The 18,309-nt window shown below is 41.3% G+C and overlaps 2 protein-coding genes across 3 annotated transcripts; both read right to left on the reverse strand.

Annotated features, from left to right (window-relative positions):
- Window positions 1-922: 922 nt before the first annotated feature.
- On the reverse strand, window positions 923-4,094 carry kti12 (KTI12 chromatin associated homolog). 2 transcript variants are annotated; one of them, XM_052059989.1, is made up of 9 exons: window positions 3,857-4,094; window positions 3,242-3,293; window positions 3,109-3,161; window positions 2,887-2,942; window positions 2,733-2,812; window positions 2,479-2,638; window positions 2,079-2,141; window positions 1,601-1,671; window positions 923-1,110 (listed from the first exon to the last, which is right to left on the reverse strand). In XM_052059989.1, the coding sequence occupies exons 1-9, from the start codon at window positions 4,005-4,007 to the stop codon at window positions 969-971; spliced, it is 828 nt and encodes a 275-aa protein (XP_051915949.1). In that variant the 5' UTR covers window positions 4,008-4,094; the 3' UTR covers window positions 923-968. The 2 variants fall into 2 exon arrangements, with proteins under 2 accessions (XP_051915949.1, XP_051915951.1); XM_052059991.1 differs by having other exon boundaries at window positions 923-1,101; window positions 1,592-1,671.
- Window positions 4,095-4,927: 833 nt separating this feature from the next.
- On the reverse strand, window positions 4,928-15,165 carry znf592 (zinc finger protein 592). Its single transcript, XM_052059988.1, has 9 exons — window positions 14,922-15,165; window positions 12,460-14,537; window positions 11,358-11,536; window positions 11,031-11,204; window positions 10,791-10,950; window positions 10,245-10,490; window positions 7,663-7,775; window positions 6,628-6,769; window positions 4,928-6,550 (listed from the first exon to the last, which is right to left on the reverse strand). The coding sequence occupies exons 2-9, from the start codon at window positions 14,515-14,517 to the stop codon at window positions 6,185-6,187; spliced, it is 3,438 nt and encodes a 1,145-aa protein (XP_051915948.1). The 5' UTR covers window positions 14,518-14,537; window positions 14,922-15,165; the 3' UTR covers window positions 4,928-6,184.
- Between the last annotated feature and the right edge of the window lie 3,144 nt (window positions 15,166-18,309).

Raw genomic sequence — 18,309 nt, forward strand, 5'->3', positions numbered from 1 at the left:
CATGATCTTACATAGTTCTAAATCTTTACAAGCGAATAAATCATTCATATTATCCTAACAATGGGTGGGAACGTAGGCTCTAGAACAGGGGTGCCCATTAGGTAGATCCTGATCTACCGGTAGATCTAAGACAGTTCCCAAGTAGATCCGAGGCGTGTCGAGAAGAAAAAAAAAACAAACAACCATTTGTGTGTCTTTGTACATGTTATTAATATATTTTTTTGTGTTAATATACACTGCACACTAATCATATTATCAGTCTCATTTTCACAAAAAAATAAAATAAAGCAGGTAAATCTTAAATTTACAGTGGCGCGTGATTACGTCACCGGAAGTTGTTAGCGCTCAGCAGTTTGCAATTGCAGCTTGTGATCAGAGCTGTTGCGCTCTATCTTTTATCGTCATGATTCTCATTCAGAGTTTGCTTCGTGTACAATTCACCAAGGGCACGAGCAAAGAATAGGAATCTAGGAGGGCCCAGGGAAGCACTTTAAAACGGTACGTATGAGCTACGATAGTTAACAGGCTGCAAAAGTGCGTCGCATGCCTCCGTTTCAGGCCGTTTCTCATCCTAGCGTGCGCGTGTGTGTGTGTGCGTGTGCGCGCGCGCCGGTAAGAGTAGATCCCGGGAGGTTAGTTGATCGAAAAGTAGATCTTCGATCCAAAAAGCTTGGGCACCCCTGCTCTAGAAGGTTGCGTATGGGTCAAGCACACCGTTGGAAAGAATTAAGGACATTGTGTTCGTGCTGAAGGGCGCTTTCGTTGGACCAAATGTTCATGACTAACTTTAAGGACATTGTGTTCGTGCTGAAGGGCGCTTTCGTTGGACCAAATGTTCATGACTAACTTGTGGAATTCAGTGAAAGAACACAAAGCAGCAAATCAAAACAAAAAGGTCCTCGTAAATAATGCTGATTCAACATTTTCAATTGAAAAACACTTCTATTTTAATTGGTGACATGTATCCATCAAAGGAGACTCTTATTTAAATACTGTACAAACATGTTGTAAATCTGACCCGTGTTCTCTGTCGGGTGCATCTTGCTGTAGCTGATGAACTGGCGCCGGAATTTACGCAGCTCGGCCATGTTGACGGTTCTGGTCAGCTCGATGTTTAACATCTGGTTAAGGACTTGCAGATTGAGGAATGGCATTGCCGATTGAAAAGTCTAAAGTCTAGTAGTATTTTTACTTTTAATCTAAGACTAAAAGTAAAAATCAGCCACGAAGCACATCAAGTCATTCAATATACGAAAGGCGTCGGTTTTACATCAAACATTGTTGTGCAGAAGCAAATGTAATCACGACATTTTGTGTTTTCTAGCTGCCAATTAAAAACAATAAATTGTAATTTTCTCGATACACGGCTCAACTTGTTATTTGTGCAGAGAGCTTTAGCTGCGATCCTTTAATCGATTTCCTAATCAATCATGAAGCCTTCAGACAAGCCAGCTAATTGCCAACACCGTATCTACCACGGGAGGCGGGGCTTCATGTGTCAGCAAAATGCTATTAGATGAAGAACTATTTATGTGGCCTACCTGCACACAAACTATATAGAGCTCCTGACATGTTTATGTGAGTTGTTCAGAAAAAGGATATTTTCTCTGTCGCTCCTGGAACTGAAATGCTGTCTCCAGGAACACTTGTTTTCTGTGCATTGAAAATGGCCTGAAAAAGGGAGGAAAATACATTCATTGTCGATGACACTACAAATTAAGTGAGTAACAAAAAATATTCTTCAGTGGCATTAATTGGTTGGATTCCTTATGAAATATATGAATGTACCCAGCAGTAAACGTTCGCAAATGGCGACAATTGGGCCAAGTTTGAGTATTTCACCACCCCTCCGTGATCAAAGTCAGCAACGTTTTCTCCGGTGGCTATGAAAAATTACCCTGAGCGATTACCTTATGGTGTGAGGTGTGTCAATCGTAACCTTTGCACAACAATCCGCTCAGATGATGATCAGAAATGTTGTACCTGTTCAGTGTTTACGATCACAAGTCCTTATGTGTGTGGTCACCCCCAATTTAGACCGTCACATGGATTCTAAGAGCAGAAAATCTAGAACATACCATTAACACATCCTGTGTGGTCTTGTCTAACTCGTACAGGAAGTTTGCAGATGAGAGTGGTTGCTGCAGAGACACAGCCAATGTTACTGCACTTATGTCAATTGAAAAAATAGTACTGTACAAGTGTACAAATCCAATTCCAATGAAGTTGGGAAGTTGGTTTAAATCAACAACCATCCCTGTTTGTAAAGTGCTGTAAATAAAAAGAATACAATACTTGGATAGCAACATGTTTCCCCAAAACCTGCATGTACCTTTCAGCATTTATGGTGCCTTCAAAGATGTGTCAGTTACCCATGCCATTTGGAATTGGAATTGTTAAAAAAAAGGAAAAAAAAGGAAGGTCTCATTCACAAACATATTTCCTTTTTTTCCTTCTCATTCTTAAAGTTTGCCTTACACTTTGAGTGGACTGGTTGGGTGGTGGTGCTTTCCTTTTGAAGAGCGCGTCAGTGATGGCTTGAAATGGTAGCGCATCATCTTGGAGAATGTTGAAAAGTGGACTGTCCCAGCGATTTCTGGAGTCTGGCGCTTCAAACCGCAGAATTAATGCATCCAAGCTGCAGATAACAGGACAAATGTGAATATATTTGTAATGCTTCTACTTGTAAGACTTTTGAGATGTGTGTATGTTGTTTTTGCAAATTTGTTTACATGTCCTGTGTGTACTGCTCCTCTGCATCTCTGCTGGAGTTCCACGCTGAGCTCACTTCATCTGACGTTAAACAATATACCTTAAAAGAATAATTTTTACATCATCTTGCACTGTTCCTTGATTTCCAAATTGGCATCGTGTAAATGTACTTACCAGGCAATGTGGTGTCTGTGCATGTTTAATGAGACAAAAAAGCTCATAGCGGTAGCCTGCAATGTATTAAGGTGGAGAGGTTTTCATAGTTAAGGTCACTAATGTATAGGGTTGGGAAATTTATAGTTTTTATGAACTGATTCAAGTTCATTTGTCTTTTTTTTTTGGTTGCCATTTTAAGGCCATTATCGTCCAGGCGTATTATTGTATTGACTACATTACCTTTAATGTAGTTTAAGGAATCCAAAATAACAATGTCATCCTTGTTGACTTTCCTGAACAATAACAGCACACATATTAAAAAGGCCAGAGACAATGAAACAAAAAAAATGAAGTCTATCTGCGGAGTACCCACCTCTCCACGTCAGCTTTCAGTGCAGCTCGGACCTGTTTTTCCTTTTGAGAATCTGCAACACACAACCACGCTTATTTTGTGCAAACAAATGCCTTTGTATTAGATTTTGAAGACACTTCCACGAATGTCCATTCTCTCTCCCTTTCTCCTTTAAGACAAACAAGACATACATGTTACATACAAAGCTAGAATAATAACAACACTAACCACAAATATAATAATAATAACCATCATCATCATCATAAAAATAAATTGTTTGTTTTGGTGCAGTGGAAAACACATTTCATGTTCAATAAGATATGTAATTCTAGTAATTTTATTGGCCTATTTAATTACATGAGATGATCCAAATGACTGCATTTTTTTGAAACTTACACGATTAAAAATATTTTTCGATAACTTATTTTAAGTGTCAGTCCAAAATGAACATCAGTAGGATTTGTTTGTATTTTTGCCCTGGCTATATAAACTGCACCATGCGGTGCAGGGAATACAAAGACCTCGCAAAATTTTCCACAAACATTTATTCACACAACGGCTATATTATATTGCATCTACTTGTAAAACATGATTCTTGTGGCCGATGATTGTTAGAGCGGCTAGTTTAACACTTGCCTGCATACACGGCGTTCTTCTCAGCGGCCAGGGGTGAGTCTCCCACAATGTGAACCTTTCTGTCAGTGTTTTGTTCGAAATAACCTTTTAATTCCTCCGCTCTCCGCGTTTTACCACTGCACGGATAACCACACATAACTATTAAAGGCATGACTTGGGATTTTGTAGTTGAGATAGCCACACTAAATAGTGTTGTGGAGTGTCATATTTCAACTATGACCCGGATGTGATAACTAACTAAAACCTTTTTGATTCGACCGTTAGAGGGTGCTCACGAAAAATCTGGATAAATAAATAACTGCTGTATAAAGCCACTCAAAATAAATATTTGAAATAATTACTGTGGTGAACTAAGCGAATATATTACTTATTAAATTGAATTAAATGGTGAAATAAAATTCTACGGAACCTTTATTTCATTAAAGATACGTACTACTCACATCATATTCAATACAATTACTTTGGCGTAAAACTTAAATCAGTAACGAACAATATTATAGTGTCGAATTTATTACACCCACTCTGTCATATTTTAAAACATATTAAAGTTTGTACAAAAGCACAGTTAAAAGAAATATGAACTTCTTACAATAATGAATTGAATTACACTGTGCACTATAATATAAATTAATTGTTCATCCATCCATCCATCAATTTTCTGAGCCGCTTATCCTCACGAGGGTCGCGGGACGTGACAGAGCCTATCCCATCTGTCTTTGGGCAGTAGGTGGGGGACACTCACACTCACATCTTGAGACAATTAGTGCTGCATTAACCTCCCATGTATGTTTTTGGAATGTGTGAGGAAACCGGAGTACAGTACCCAGATAAAACCCACGCAGGCCGGGCGATTTGCCTTTGAGTCTTAAGTTGTTATTCAAATAAAATGTCTTTGCATCTGCCCCCCAGGCTGGAGACAAGCAGTTATAGTGGGAAAGGATGGTTTTAATATAGGGTGGCCAGTACAAAAGCTGCATCAAATATTTCATGTTTCCTATAATGGTCAAATAGTGCTCATGACAATTGCATTTTCATTCTTAGTGAGCCATCAAAAAAAAGTCATGACATGAATATAACTAAATGCACCAATTCTTTATTCGGGGAACATAACAGTAAGGCTCATGGGCCACTGCATGCTGAATAGATGTCATAGCTTAAGCAAGGCTCTTATGGCTGGTATACAAGTCGTCACTGTACAGGGTATCAAATGTATTTAAAAAAATAAATCCTTCAGTGGGCACAAAAGGACAAATCATGCATGTCAGACTGAGCAGCCACATGCTGCCTTTAAGGATGCAGAAAGGAGAAAATTAAAAACTCATGTAGCACTTACATAACAAGTCAATATGACTTAACAGGGTCAATATGGTTCCCCAAATCAATTTATAAAATTTTATATTGTGGGATAATAGATTCTGAATTGCACTGAGATTAACTGTGACTCCTCTGCACATTGAACAATCACTGCCATTTACCATGGAGGTAGTTACTGTCACACTTCCAACACAAAACAGTCACAGCAAAGGCATTCCTCACTTGCCTCCTTTCAGATTTTTGCTAGTCACAATACGCTAGGTCTAATCTTGACTCGCGTACCTTGATTTTTGACATTACAGAATTTACATGCCTCCAAAAGACATTTTACTGTAGTTTGAGGTATTTTTAGTACTGCTAAACCTCACATTCAACAACTTTCTCTGCTTCCCCTTTCCAACCTTTCACAAAAAAACAACAAATAAAAGCATATAATGCTCACATAGTGAAACATCGTTCTTATTCCACAACCCAACTTCTGAAAGGCTTTAGCATCAGTCTATGGTCATTAGTACTGCTTTTAAATGAATAGTGCATGATGAGTGCCCAGAATGCCATTCAGAAGACATTTGGTGGCATTAATACTAAGATTTAAGCAATTAAATTGCAGTCCATTACAAAAGTCACAAAAAAGCACAATCTTATCCCTCCATGATGTTATTGGTTTGTACCAAAACTATAATCCCAGTTTCGTAACTCCCTTATCATGGTGGATGAAATATTCGTTAAAAAAATTAATTTAAAAAAAGAGATAGCTTTAGCGGTAACATGAGTGCCACAGGCAGGCAGGCACATTGCATAATAGCCAGCATACAAAGATCAATTAAAAAAAGCTATGAAACCAGGTCTATCAGTTTGCCATCTATAACTATGCGTGTGTGTGCGTGTGTTTTCTTTAAACCTTTGTTTTAATGTGCTGCAGTGGCTCTGTAAACAGCATGACCATGTAGAGAATCGAGCAGTGTGTGGTAGTTCCAGACAGAAAGCAGCTTGAGAGATGTATGGACATTGACGTCATTGTCCTGATGTCTGGGTGAAATTTGAATGAGAGACCTGGTCTGGCTGCGAGGGCTCCTCTTTGGGACAACTGTCTGTCACCACCTCTTCCTCCTCTGCAAGATTTCTAACCTTGTGAACGATGACCTGGTGTCTGCTGAGGGACAGCGACGATGTGAAGCACAGGCCGCAGTGAAGGCACTGGGGAGTGTTTTGGGTGCTTTTATGCGTTGCAATGTGCTCCTGGAACTGGATGTTGTCGTCCGTGATGAATCCGCACTTGGAGCAGCGGAACTGCATTTTTAGACGCTTGGCTGAAGGAGCCTGTTGGGAAATTGCCACGTCCCGACTCTCCTCCTTGCCTGCGGTGGGTGGTCCAGAATCCTGCGCTCAAAAAAAGGTCTCGATATGATGACCAGTGATATTAACACTAACAGTTATTGTGAAAGAAATATTGTTACCTTGCCCAAAACGTTTTTGCATTCCGGCATGGAGGTTTTTGGCATTTGACCAAGGTCAGGATTTTTGATTCCATGCATCAGACTGATGTGGTTCTTCATCATCACACTGCTGGTAAATGTTGTCTTTCTGTCTGTGCAATACCTTAACACAGTCCATTTAGATGGTTAGCCTCTACAGGATCAAATATAACAGACGCTCCTGGCAAAGATAGTCCTTCTAAAGCAAATCCGGCCCGCGGTCGAATTTCATCCGCCCCCGGCCCCTGTCATAAAATCAGTGCCGTCTGGCCCGCAGGTTGGGCGCAATGGAACACGTGTTGCATTGACTGAGGTCTCGTAGACTGGTGAGTGATGTTTCATAGAGTACTGCTTCCCTCTAGTGGCTAAATGAGTAATAGCATTCACTAAATGAGTAATAGCATTTAGACACTAGAGGGCATCACTCACGAGTTATCAAGACATCACTCCGTGTTTATATTGACTGATATGTCATATTTCAAATGATCCTTGCAGTTGTGGATATGTGTATTGCTTGTTCATTTCCCTGTTGTTCGAGTTAAAGGTTTTGTGACTATTGAAAAGTCATGGTGATACATGTTTCAAATCAATCCATTTGCACTCAGGAGACTTCTGTTTAAGAAAAAGTTAAGTGAATAAGCAGTTGCATGTGATATACCTGTTTCAAATGAACCAAAAGAAATTCTTAAGATTGTTGAAATTAAAATAAAAATGGAAATGTGAAACAGCCTGGCTTACTAAAATTTGCTGAACAATATTGTTGTTCAATGTAAAGAATGTCAGCCAAGGTCGACCCCCCGACATTTTACCACATAAAATCTGGCCCCCTTGGCAAAAAGTTTGGACACCCCTGTTCTAAAGTCATACTAATTTAGGGAAAAAGGAGCCTCAAATGTTTTCCCCCTTTTTTTGTCGATAAAATTGTCTTAAATACAAACAAATCAATCATTGTCCGGGAATACGCTTTGGTGGTCGCATTGTCCAAGATAAATTTGGTCATCTTTACACTGATCTTACCAACAAATGTAAATTTTCTTCTTGACATCGTGGTCACCGCGAATGTGTCTTCTTAGGCTCGTCGTGGAGTTGAACGACTGTTCGCACTGCCGGCAGGGGTAGCGCTTTAATGACTGAGGACAGGAAACATTGAGTAACATTAAAATGTCACACATGAACAATTAATTTGTTTGGACTGCTTGTACTACTGTGGCTGATGAAGAAATCCATTAAATGACTTCATTGGTTGTGGACAATCAGACACTGTATCTGTTTTAGTTAATATTAACTGGTGCCAATACTGTAAATGTGACGTGTTCGGCCAATAAGATTAGATAATGCTTTTACAGCGCTCTAACAGGAAAATTATGCTCACTATTTACTTTTACACCTCATAAAAGCAAACAAAAAAACCCCCACACGGTCAATAGTTGAAACTTTTTATAACCACACAAGCAAGGCCATAGATCAGGCATGTCCAAAGTCCGGCCCAGGGGCCAAATCCGGCCCGCGGTCGAATTTCATCCGGCCCTCGGCCCCTGTCATAAAATCAGTGCCGTCTGGCCCGCAGGTTGGGCGCAATGGAACACGTGTTGCATTGACTGAGGTCTCGTAGACTGGTGAGTGATGTTTCATAGAGTTCTGCTTCCCTCTAGTGGCTAAATGAGTAATAGCATTCACTAAATGAGTAATAGCATTTAGACACTAGAGGGCAGTAGCACTCTACGAGACATCACTCACGAGTTAACAAGACATCACTCCGTGTTTATATTGACCGATATGTCATATTTAAGAAAACCTTTATTAGTGATCCTTGCAGTTGTGGATATGTGTATTGCTTGTTCATTTCCCTGTTGTTCGAGTCAAAGGTTTTGTGACTATTGAAAAGTCATGGTGATACATTTTATGTTTCAAATCAATCAATTTGCACTCAGGAGACTTCCGTTTAAGAAAAAGTCAAGTGAATAAGCAGTTGCATGTGATATACCTGTTTCAAATGAACCAAAAAAAATTCTTAAGATTGTTGAAATTAAAATAAAAATGGAAATCTGAAACAGACTGGCTTACTAAAATTTGTTGAACAATATTGTTGTTCAATGTAAAGAATGTCAGCCAAGGTCGGCCCCCCCGACATTTTACCACACAAAATCTGGCCCCCTTGGCAAAAAGTTTGGACACCCCTGCCATAGATCATAAACATGTACTGTATCCCAATTTTCTTACAGTGCTACCAAAACAACATCTGCTATCTCGACCTTCCCCTGATGAAAGTACGCACGGAAGCTAGTCCCCCACCATCACCCCCTCCGTCATACATTCCCTTGTTTCACTGTCTTGATTGATTTATGTCTTGTGACCTGTTGTAACAGTCATATGCCTGTGCAGGAGTTTTTTGCCTGACTCAAATTATCCGCAAATGAGGGTAGTTCGAGCGTATTTTTTTTTTTCTCCCTCTCTTGTGGTTTCTTTCTGACTTTCGGGTTGAGTGAACGCTGGCGCGTTTTGGCTGCCGCTGCTCAACCCGTATTGTTTTGTGTTTTTTGTTATTGTAAAGTGTCCTTGGGTGTCTTGAAAGGCGCTTATAAATAAAATGTATTATTATTAAATCCAAAATCACACAATGTTCACCTTTTTTAATATTTTTTTAAATTTTGTTTTTTTGCACAGTAAAAGCTAGTCAGAATTTAGAGTTCTGCTACAACAAGCCAGACAGCACTGAGGTCAAACGCATGAGATGGAGCGTAATAATATGCGGGCAAGAAGAGGCAGAGAAGGCCCCCAGTAATAGTGTTTTTTTCCCCCGCAGACCAGATAAATGATAAGCCCGTGAGTATTTTTATTTTCCTGCTTAAGTGTGTGGTTCATAGCTGTGGTAACACCTGTGCTAATTTAAATTAGCTTGCTATGGCATTCCACATCATATGTTAGCAATAAGCTACTGAAAATTTATATAAGAAATTATATGGCTTGGTTGGATATTTTGGAGTTCAAATTTCCAATGTTTAATTCTCTTGATTTGTTAGTTTTATAGAAAACTTCAACTAGGAGTGACAAATAAACAGCTTGAAGCATGTACACCGGGCTTCTTCTTCAGAGAACTGCGCGAGCAAGAGTAAAAAGAGGCGCTAAGGAATGCTTAAAGTGTGTCTTAATGAATATAAATGTCATAATAATAATGTGTCGGATTTATATGGTGCTTTTCTGCAACACACTCGAAGCACTTCACAATGGATACATTAGCCATGCGCAGACACTCTGGTGGCTGTAAACTATGGACTACCCGGGGGGCAGACTGACAGAATGTGTCTTACGTTTGTGAGAGGGTTAATATTATTTCAATGTTTTTTTTTCTCTCTGTATTGCTGCTTTTCACCTGGAACACGTCAACTGTGTACCAAAAATGTTATTTTCGTTCTCATGTATTCTCATCCACAAATGTGGAAGCTCATCGAGCCATGATAGCTTGTTGGGAAATTTCATTGACTCTATTATTCAATGAAATGTCATCAAAACTGAGGAGGACGATACAATTTTGTGTGTATGTGTGGTGAGGAAAAAAAAGTGTGTATACAAAAAGCAAATGAATGTAAATAGTTCCTCACCTTTCCATGCTTGGACTTCAGGTGGGAAAGGTAGAGGTCTCGCTCAGGGAAACACTGGAGACATTCCCCACACGTCCAGCCGGACGACCTCACTCGAGAGTTGCTGTCCTTCTCCGCCTTCTTTCGGGGAGCCTCCGTGGGTTTTACCAGGTCATTGATGGGACTGGCCTCCCGGTGCAAACTACTATTGTTAGTTTGTGTATCGTTCACCTCTGTCTCTGGTCTCACCTCTCCTCCATGTACACTCTGTGGAAACAGAAAATACAAACACATGGCATATTGTCACATAACATGAATCTTAAGTGTAATAAAGTTGTCATTAAGTTATGATTTTAAAAACGGTAAGTAATTCAGGGATTGTGAATGCAACACCCAAAATAATGTACTATTTTGACTTCAACTGCAAAAACGATGAACATTTTAGTTTTGTTTCATCATAATTCAAGGCTTCAAATGTCCACCCGCATTCCATTCCAAAAAGCATTCCTCCCAGGCATATTTCACACTCACAAAGACAGCAACCTGGGTGAAATAGTCAAGGTTTACCTTGAAATGCTGCATCAATGGCTGCTTTTGAGAAAAGACAGAGTTGCATTCTGGACACTTAAACACACAACACAGACGCTTGTTGGCGTCCTGATGAAAATGCTGAAAGAGTAACCACTTCTTCTGGAAAATGTCACCACATGAGCATTTGAAGGTGAACCTGTGAAACAAAACAAATCTTTAGTTCAGAGGAAATGGAAAAGGACACAAAAGTGATGTGGCCACGAGGGTGAAACTTACTGAGGAGGGATTTTGCTAGCACTATGTTTTTTCTTTAAATGAGCTTCATAGCTGACTGAAGTTTTGAAGGCCACGGGGCAGGCGGAGCATTTGTGGAGAACCTGGCAGTGTTTCTCCTCAATGTGTGACTTTTGTCCTAGAAGGGTCTTGAAAACCACTTCGCAGTGAAGACATCTGCAGGGAAAGAACATCAGGGTGAAAATGAGGTCAGGGTGTAGCCACAGCAGCTCTAAATAGCACTTGATTTTGGTCCAAAACGTTCTCAAAAGAAACCTCCTATTTCTAGAATGGCCCAGATCCAAATCAAGTCAGCTCACGCTAACTTACTTGTACCAGGCTTTGCGTGCATAGTGGAGACAGTTTTCCCTGACGTGCTTCTGAATGTCGGCAGAATGACCCACGGCGCCACACTCGGGGCAGCAATAAGGGGGCTTGAGTGCGTGAATACGCAGGTGGGCTTTCAAGCTGCACCTGTTGGGTAGCAACATGGAGCAAAGCTTGCAAATCTGTTGGGAAGAGATGACAGGGCGGGATGTAGCATATGAAAAATTTAGTGTACGGATGGGTCCAGTAAAAATACATTTCATCTGAAAACGGGCTAACGCGAACATGCAGTAAATGAAGAAACAAATGAATCTGAGCATAAATGAGTGGAGGCTCTTCATTGAATGAAAAGCAAATACACAGAGCGGTTTTACGGCGGTAATAACACATACTATTTTGAGGTTACAAACACCACACAATTCATTACTTTGCCTGGGGCTAAATAAAATGGCAGAGAAAACACGCCGTTAAAGCGACACTTAGTGTTTTTTTTTTAATGCGGCCTGTAATTTTTTTTTTTTCATAATAATGACTTTTTTGTAATCATGACTGGACTACTGTGTTAACTTAGGTTAACGATGGATTACAGCACATTCAGACTTCTGTCTCCAGTGTAGGAATGAAACGCCGTCATATAGCTAGGACCCATTGTAAGTTTACGGTAATTCGGGAGAATTTATTTCGATACTTAGGCATAGCCATACTGTTGTAATCTAATTCGACTGACGAAACATTACACCACACTTGTTTGGTAGGAATGTGTGAAATTGTCATAGTCAATGTGAAAAAGATTCACAGTTTATTAAGTTAACAACTCTAAGTAGAGTTTAGCTTTTCATAGCTGATCATGCTGTCTTCTTTTCACCTCAGTCGAGATGAGACAAAACCAAGAGCACCTCTCCACTTTGCCTCAATTATGTTAAGACACTATTATTCAACAATACTTCCCACACAATCGACAAAATTAATGATCAGTAAATCAAATCCATCCCAGCTAAATAAACAAGCAATCCTGTCTGAAAATGTACTTAATTTGTTGATCCTCAATCAATTACATAGGATTCATTAGCCTTAACTGATCATATTGCAAAAAGAGTCTACCCACCAATCCTTTCTTATCGTCTGAAAGAGACTGATAATGGCCAGTGAGTGCTCGGTGGTCTGACATTTGCTTGTTGCACTCCAAGCACCACAATCTGTGGTGGGTGACGTCGTCTGGATAGAGAGGCATGGCTGGCTGACTTTTAAGTGAGCGAGATGGTGTGGCGCGAGAGTCCGTTTTGAGTGGCTCTGTACCGAGAGGCACGAACATGTTCGCCTCAGCGATGGGTTTCATGTGGAGCTGCGTGCACTGCATCACCGCTCCGTTTTTCTTGTGCTCCCTGGCGTGCGCTAGCAGGGCACACTTGTTGAAGAACACCATGGTCTTGGCGCAGTGCGTGCATCCCACCTCGATGTGGACGCTCCTCCGGCTGTAATGGAACGCAAGGCTTCGCTCTACCCCGAACGAGTCCCCGCACTCGAGACAGCGGTAGCCTCGCACCGGGAGGCGGATGTCGCTGTCGGGTGGGGGATTCAGGTCAGGCACGTATGTCGGCACTGGGTTGGCGTTGTTTAGAAGACGGTTGAGGGTGCTGGCTGCTGTGTTAGGGACAGATGTTTGTGGCCAAGTTTTGATCTGATGCACCAATGGGACGGTGCTGCACACAGTTGAGGAAAGCGTGTGCTGGCTGGATTGATGCGAGGCGGAGCGGGCGGTCACCGAGGTGGCGACGCTGTGAGGGACGAGGTTCAAACTGGCAAGGTGTGCTGCTTTGGGTAGGAAGCCAGAGCTTCTTGTATGTCCTTTACTAGAAGATATTCTCTTTGGCCTATGTGCCCGAGGTGCAGCTGATCTTCGGACGGGTAAATTCTGGAACACTGTCGGAGTCCTGGGGGTTTCTTCCGATTTGCTGTGCAAGACTTTTGGTGAATACGCTCCATCCTCACTCAACAAACTCTGTGATGGCGAAGACTCGTAGGCTGAGTGGACGTCGTCCGTTTCGGAATCGGGCAGCACGCTGGTAACGGTGCGCTTCACCTGCCCAGTGGTGGTTTTGATGGTCTTTATTCGGACTTTGGGTATGACAGGGGGCGAGCCTCCGGCCTTGCCGCTGCTGTCACTACAGATGCTCACTGGGCTGTCGGGTGGCTTCATGAGTCGCTTCACCGTTTCCAGCGGGCTCATGGGACTACGAGGGGATATGGGCACCTTGGGGCTGTATTTCATGCAGTCGCTGTTCATTGCTTGAGACTCTCTGGGACTCCTTATTTGCTCGCTGGGTTCCTTTCTAGCATTGAGAGCAACTAGGGCCTCAAGGCAAGATGGTACTTTAGAAGCGTACGGCTTGATTTGTGAAAACGAGTCAGGGCCATCCACAGAGGTTCCCAAATTGCAGGTAGTCTCACTCAAGGTCTTGTTACTGCATAGATGAGGAAGGCCACTGTGTGCTCTTGTCATTTTATTACTGACACTGGTGTCAGGTGGCTCCTCGTTTCTTCTCCCGGGCGACTCATTGTCTTCCCGAAGCTCATTGAAAATACTAAGTTCTGTCTTTTGTGGCTCGTCTGCTGCTGAGGGTTCCATCAAATTGGATTCTTCGGGGAAACATGATCTCTCTTGCTTGGAATGCACATTTTGTCTCCTTATTAAACTGTCTTCATGCTCAGGACTGGAAATAGGACTTGAGTGAACATGTGATTGGGAAAAAAGCGGCGTTGCATCGGGTTTGTGTTGAATAGGTGCCTTTCCAAGAAATTCACTTGAAAATTCCCCATTCAGAGCAGAGATAAAAGACTTACTGAATACATTGTTTGCCGTCTCTCCAGATCTCTGTCCATTAAATCCATTTGGCAAAGCTGATTCTGAGTGGAGCCCATTTCCAAAACCGTCCAATGACTCCTGGTGATGTGTATTTTTTACAATCACACTCACAGCAGGAATATCCACAACAGGGATTGCTTGATTACTCAGCAAACTGTCATTGGTGGATACTCCAGAGTGTTTTAGATGCCCCTCATCATTACCCTCCTGGATGGGCTCTTTGGCATCCAACCCTGTGGCATCTGGGATGTCAAAGGCAGCCAGAAGATCATCAAAATCCGGGGTTTTCATGTCGCCCATGTCTGCACAGACTCATAAACCTGCACAGGACACAAAATGATTGCAATGAATCCTGCACACACATCATGTCAAAGTTTAACTGCCGTTAACTGGGAGATTTCTTTTTAAATTCGAGTAACATTAACTTCCTATCTCGCTAACAAGCTAAACTGAACGATTACTTAACTCCTGTGTACTCCGTGGCCACATAAATATATTGACATTGTATACAGTCCACTACTTCCAAATTGTTGCTAGTTATTACACTGGAAGAATGTCAATATGAATTCCAGGTTCAATGTTTGGACGTTATCAGTTAGCCGAAAAGCTAACCTAGCCGCATCGCTACGATACGGAGGGTAACAAACGGGTTAGCACGAGCTCGCCGCGTAAACACACATCGAGCTACCGATGAGCCAGCTTACCATTTGACCCGCTATCCGAAATAATTCCATGAACTACTGGAACGCCCTGTTGTAGTCTTGCATTTGGACCAGGTTAGCCAACGTGTGCTACGTTTTTGCGAAGCTAAGTAGCTAGCCTAGCAACAACTAGCACTTTTTTTCCAATAAGGGTGTCTTTTTTCCCAGAGGTTGATCTCGCAGGCGAGAGGCGGCGACATAGCTCGCGCTCAGTATTGTAGTACGTATTTCCTTCATGACCAACATTAAAATAAAGTAGCGGTGAGCACTCAAGGTTCAACAAAATCGAGACAGAGGCTTTATACCTCAAACGTATACTCAGTATTAATTTGGCCATCAACATTTTCCTAAAGAAGTACTGAAAAGATTAAACTAAAATAGGATCCGATTTATTAGTTCATGTATAAAAGTAAGACAAATTAACATGTTACATCAACACATTCCCTTAATAAAGATTAAAAATAGTTTTCAAAGATTAGATGCAAATGTGTTGGACTAAAAATTTAAACACAACTGTCCTGTAGACCAGGATGTGATTCTTTTGCTTATTACCAGGGCTGAACTAGCTCTCTGGCGTACATGGGCATATGCCTTCTGGGCTGGCGTCATTTAGTGCCAATGCAGCGCTAGCCATCCATCCATTATCTGAACTGCTTTATCCTCATTCATGAGGGTTGCGGGGCCTGCTGGATTCTATCCCAGCTGTCTTCGGGAATTAGGCGAGGTACACCCTGAACTGGTTTCCAGCCAATTGCAGAGAACATATAGACAAACAAGCATTCACAGTCACAGTCACACCTTTGGGCAATTTAGAGTCATCAATTAACCTACCGTACATGTTCTTGGTATGTAGGAGGAAACCGGAGTACCCGGAGAAAACCCACACAGTGACAGGGAGAACATGTAAAATGATAATAAATAAAGGGTTCCACTTTTTAATTGAACATCCAATATAAATTCCATGACGTTGTCATTTATTGAGATTTACCTGAACACGAATGAATGTGAATGAGTGTCTCATGCTATTTAATGTAGCTGTTTTTAGTATGTAGAATCATTTTCAATTCCATTGCTAAAACACTCCTAACTGAGACGCGGTGTATAAAAAGTCAACAAATTCAGAATAAAAACATATCCCCATAGTAAACAGATCACTTGTTGATTTTTTTTTCCAAATACTGCACTTGAAAGTATGGATGGGGTGTCACGGTGACCTCTAGCCCAAACTCCAGCACATCCGCGACTCTGGTGAGGATAAACGTTAACAAAACTGGGTTATTGAAAAATCTGGATTACTGTATTTGATGCAAAATATTTAGCGGCAATTGGGTCAACAAATTGTGCTTCAAATGGACACCAAGTCAAAAACTTTCTTTGCAATAATATGCTCTACGTGCGCCACTTAATGTCAGTCCTGTATTCTGATCATTTTGGGGTTGGTGGAATAAGAATAGAGCAGATAAATCCACTCGTTCTCACCCAATGCCTCCCGTTCTCAAGGCGGTTGACGTTTTATACAGCAGCGCCTCCTGCTGTTGACTGAAATTATTTCCTGACTTGGTCACGTGATGTTTGCAATGTAAGTACAATCGACCACAATTTCAGCCTAAATCAAAGAAAATGTTTGACTTCATATACACCAACCCTTCTAAGGTCAAGGTTAGACTTGTCGAAGTATGTGGTGAGCATTTAGATCAGGGACGGGCAACTTAAATGATGCGCAATATTCTTCATCAGCGCTACTGGAAGTGGGGGTTGGGGGGGTGTCATTATTTCCACATTTCCTTCCTAACAAGATATATGTATGACAAAAATGGCATTTTAAATATGGTCAATATACTTGACGGCCCTTGGTGTATACGTAATTGAGCCCCCTAGAAATCCATTAGAAAAGTGCCTCCAATATTCATTTTGCACACAGCTGTAAACAGTTGTATGTTTTGATGGTTAGCAAATCCTTCCATTCATCCATTTTATAATCTGCTAATCCTCACGAGTGTCGCGGCCATGCTGGACCTGATCCCAGCTGTCTTCTGGCACTAGACAGGTACACTCTGAACTGGTTGCCAGCCAATAGCAGGGCACACATAGACAAACAACCATCTGCGCTCACACCCACACCTAGGGACAATTTTACGTCTTCCATTACCCGGAGAAAACCCACGCAGACACGGGGAGACCATGCAAACTCCACACAGGAAGGCTGGAGCCAGAATCTAACCTGGCACCTCTGCATTGTCACGCATCGTGCCACCGGTTAACAAATTGTGATTGCATTACAATGTCATTTTTATACATACAATGCCCTTCTTACAGCCATATTGTGAACCATGACTGTACAGTATATAGTTGTTTATACTCACAGTGATAATTTTCATTTAATTCTTCTGGACCATGGACCAGCACCGTTTTACAAGAATAATGGAGGAGATTAATAAGGTTGATATCTGATTAGACAGGTCAATGTTCTCATTATACTATAAACACTTGGAAGACATTTAATCTCCCAACACAAGTGAGGGAATTTTCCCTCTCCAATTGCCAATTGTACTTTTCATGCCCCCCCACTCCCGTTTTATTTAGTCATGTTACAAGTGTATTTATTTCCATGTCAGAGATTATTGGTTTATTCTTAAAATCAAAAATATGTACACCCCACTGTCGTATTGCGTGTGAAGGTATTTTAGAAATCAAGAAAAATATGTACACAATATCATTGCAAAAATAATTACTATCATCCTGTAATGAAGTTGAAAAACATAAAACCATTGACTAAATGTTAAAAAAAGTATATTTTTTATGCTTGACGCTATTTTTACTCTTTTACTTTTATTTTATTTTATATGGAGACATTTGTCCTGTCAAAATGATGTCTTGTCAAAATGAATGCATAATATTTCCGCAGAATATAAACTGGACTTTGGGAGCTTTATTTATTTTTTTGAACCTTACTGCAGGTTTATTTCCGATTAACCCTCCTGTTATTGTCACGTCCCGTGCCCACCAGCAGGTGGCGGGCTTTTCCCTCCGCCAACTGCACACCTGTCCGTTATTTCGGGTTGATTATCTGCCTTTATTAAGAGGCTCTGGCAGTCCACTCACTGCCGGAGAATTCCACGCCGTGCCATTGTTCTCTCGTGCTAATTCCTCTATGGTAGATTACTCGTTGCCTTCTTGCCTTGCGGCCATTACTCTTGCTATTCGCGTTAGTCACTAAATTGTATACATATATATTGCCTAATCAGTACTTCCTCGCACTTTGTTTTTTCAGCGAGCGTTTTCGGTTGTTTCCTTATTTCCTGGTCCTTAATTGACCAGCGCCTTTTGTTACTGTTTCCCTGTCGGGCTCTTTCTGTTAGTCATTAAAGACTCTTTTGTTTTTCTGACAAGA

This window comes from Hippocampus zosterae, chromosome 3 (genome assembly GCF_025434085.1).
Source record: "Hippocampus zosterae strain Florida chromosome 3, ASM2543408v3, whole genome shotgun sequence".
In the NCBI taxonomy this organism is placed as follows: Eukaryota; Metazoa; Chordata; class Actinopteri; order Syngnathiformes; family Syngnathidae; genus Hippocampus; species Hippocampus zosterae.

Bases quoted from the DNA above. Each gene is read 5' to 3' on its own strand.
- kti12 (XM_052059989.1), bottom strand. From the start codon at position 4,007: ATGCCTTTAATAGTTATGTGTGGTTATCCGTGCAGTGGTAAAACGCGG. The intron at 1,672-2,078 runs GTATGTTCTAGA...TCCCTTTTTCAG, and splicing joins CCACACAGGATGTGTTAATG to GCCATTTTCAATGCACAGAA. The intron at 1,111-1,600 runs ATCCTTTTTCTG...GATGTTAAACAT, and splicing joins CCAGGAGCGACAGAGAAAAT to CGAGCTGACCAGAACCGTCA.
- znf592 (XM_052059988.1), bottom strand. From the start codon at position 14,517: ATGGGCGACATGAAAACCCCGGATTTTGATGATCTTCTGGCTGCCTTT. The intron at 10,951-11,030 runs GTAAGTTTCACC...TTTGTTTCACAG, and splicing joins GCTAGCAAAATCCCTCCTCA to GTTCACCTTCAAATGCTCAT. The intron at 6,551-6,627 runs GTAACAATATTT...TTTTGAGCGCAG, and splicing joins GCAAAAACGTTTTGGGCAAG to GATTCTGGACCACCCACCGC.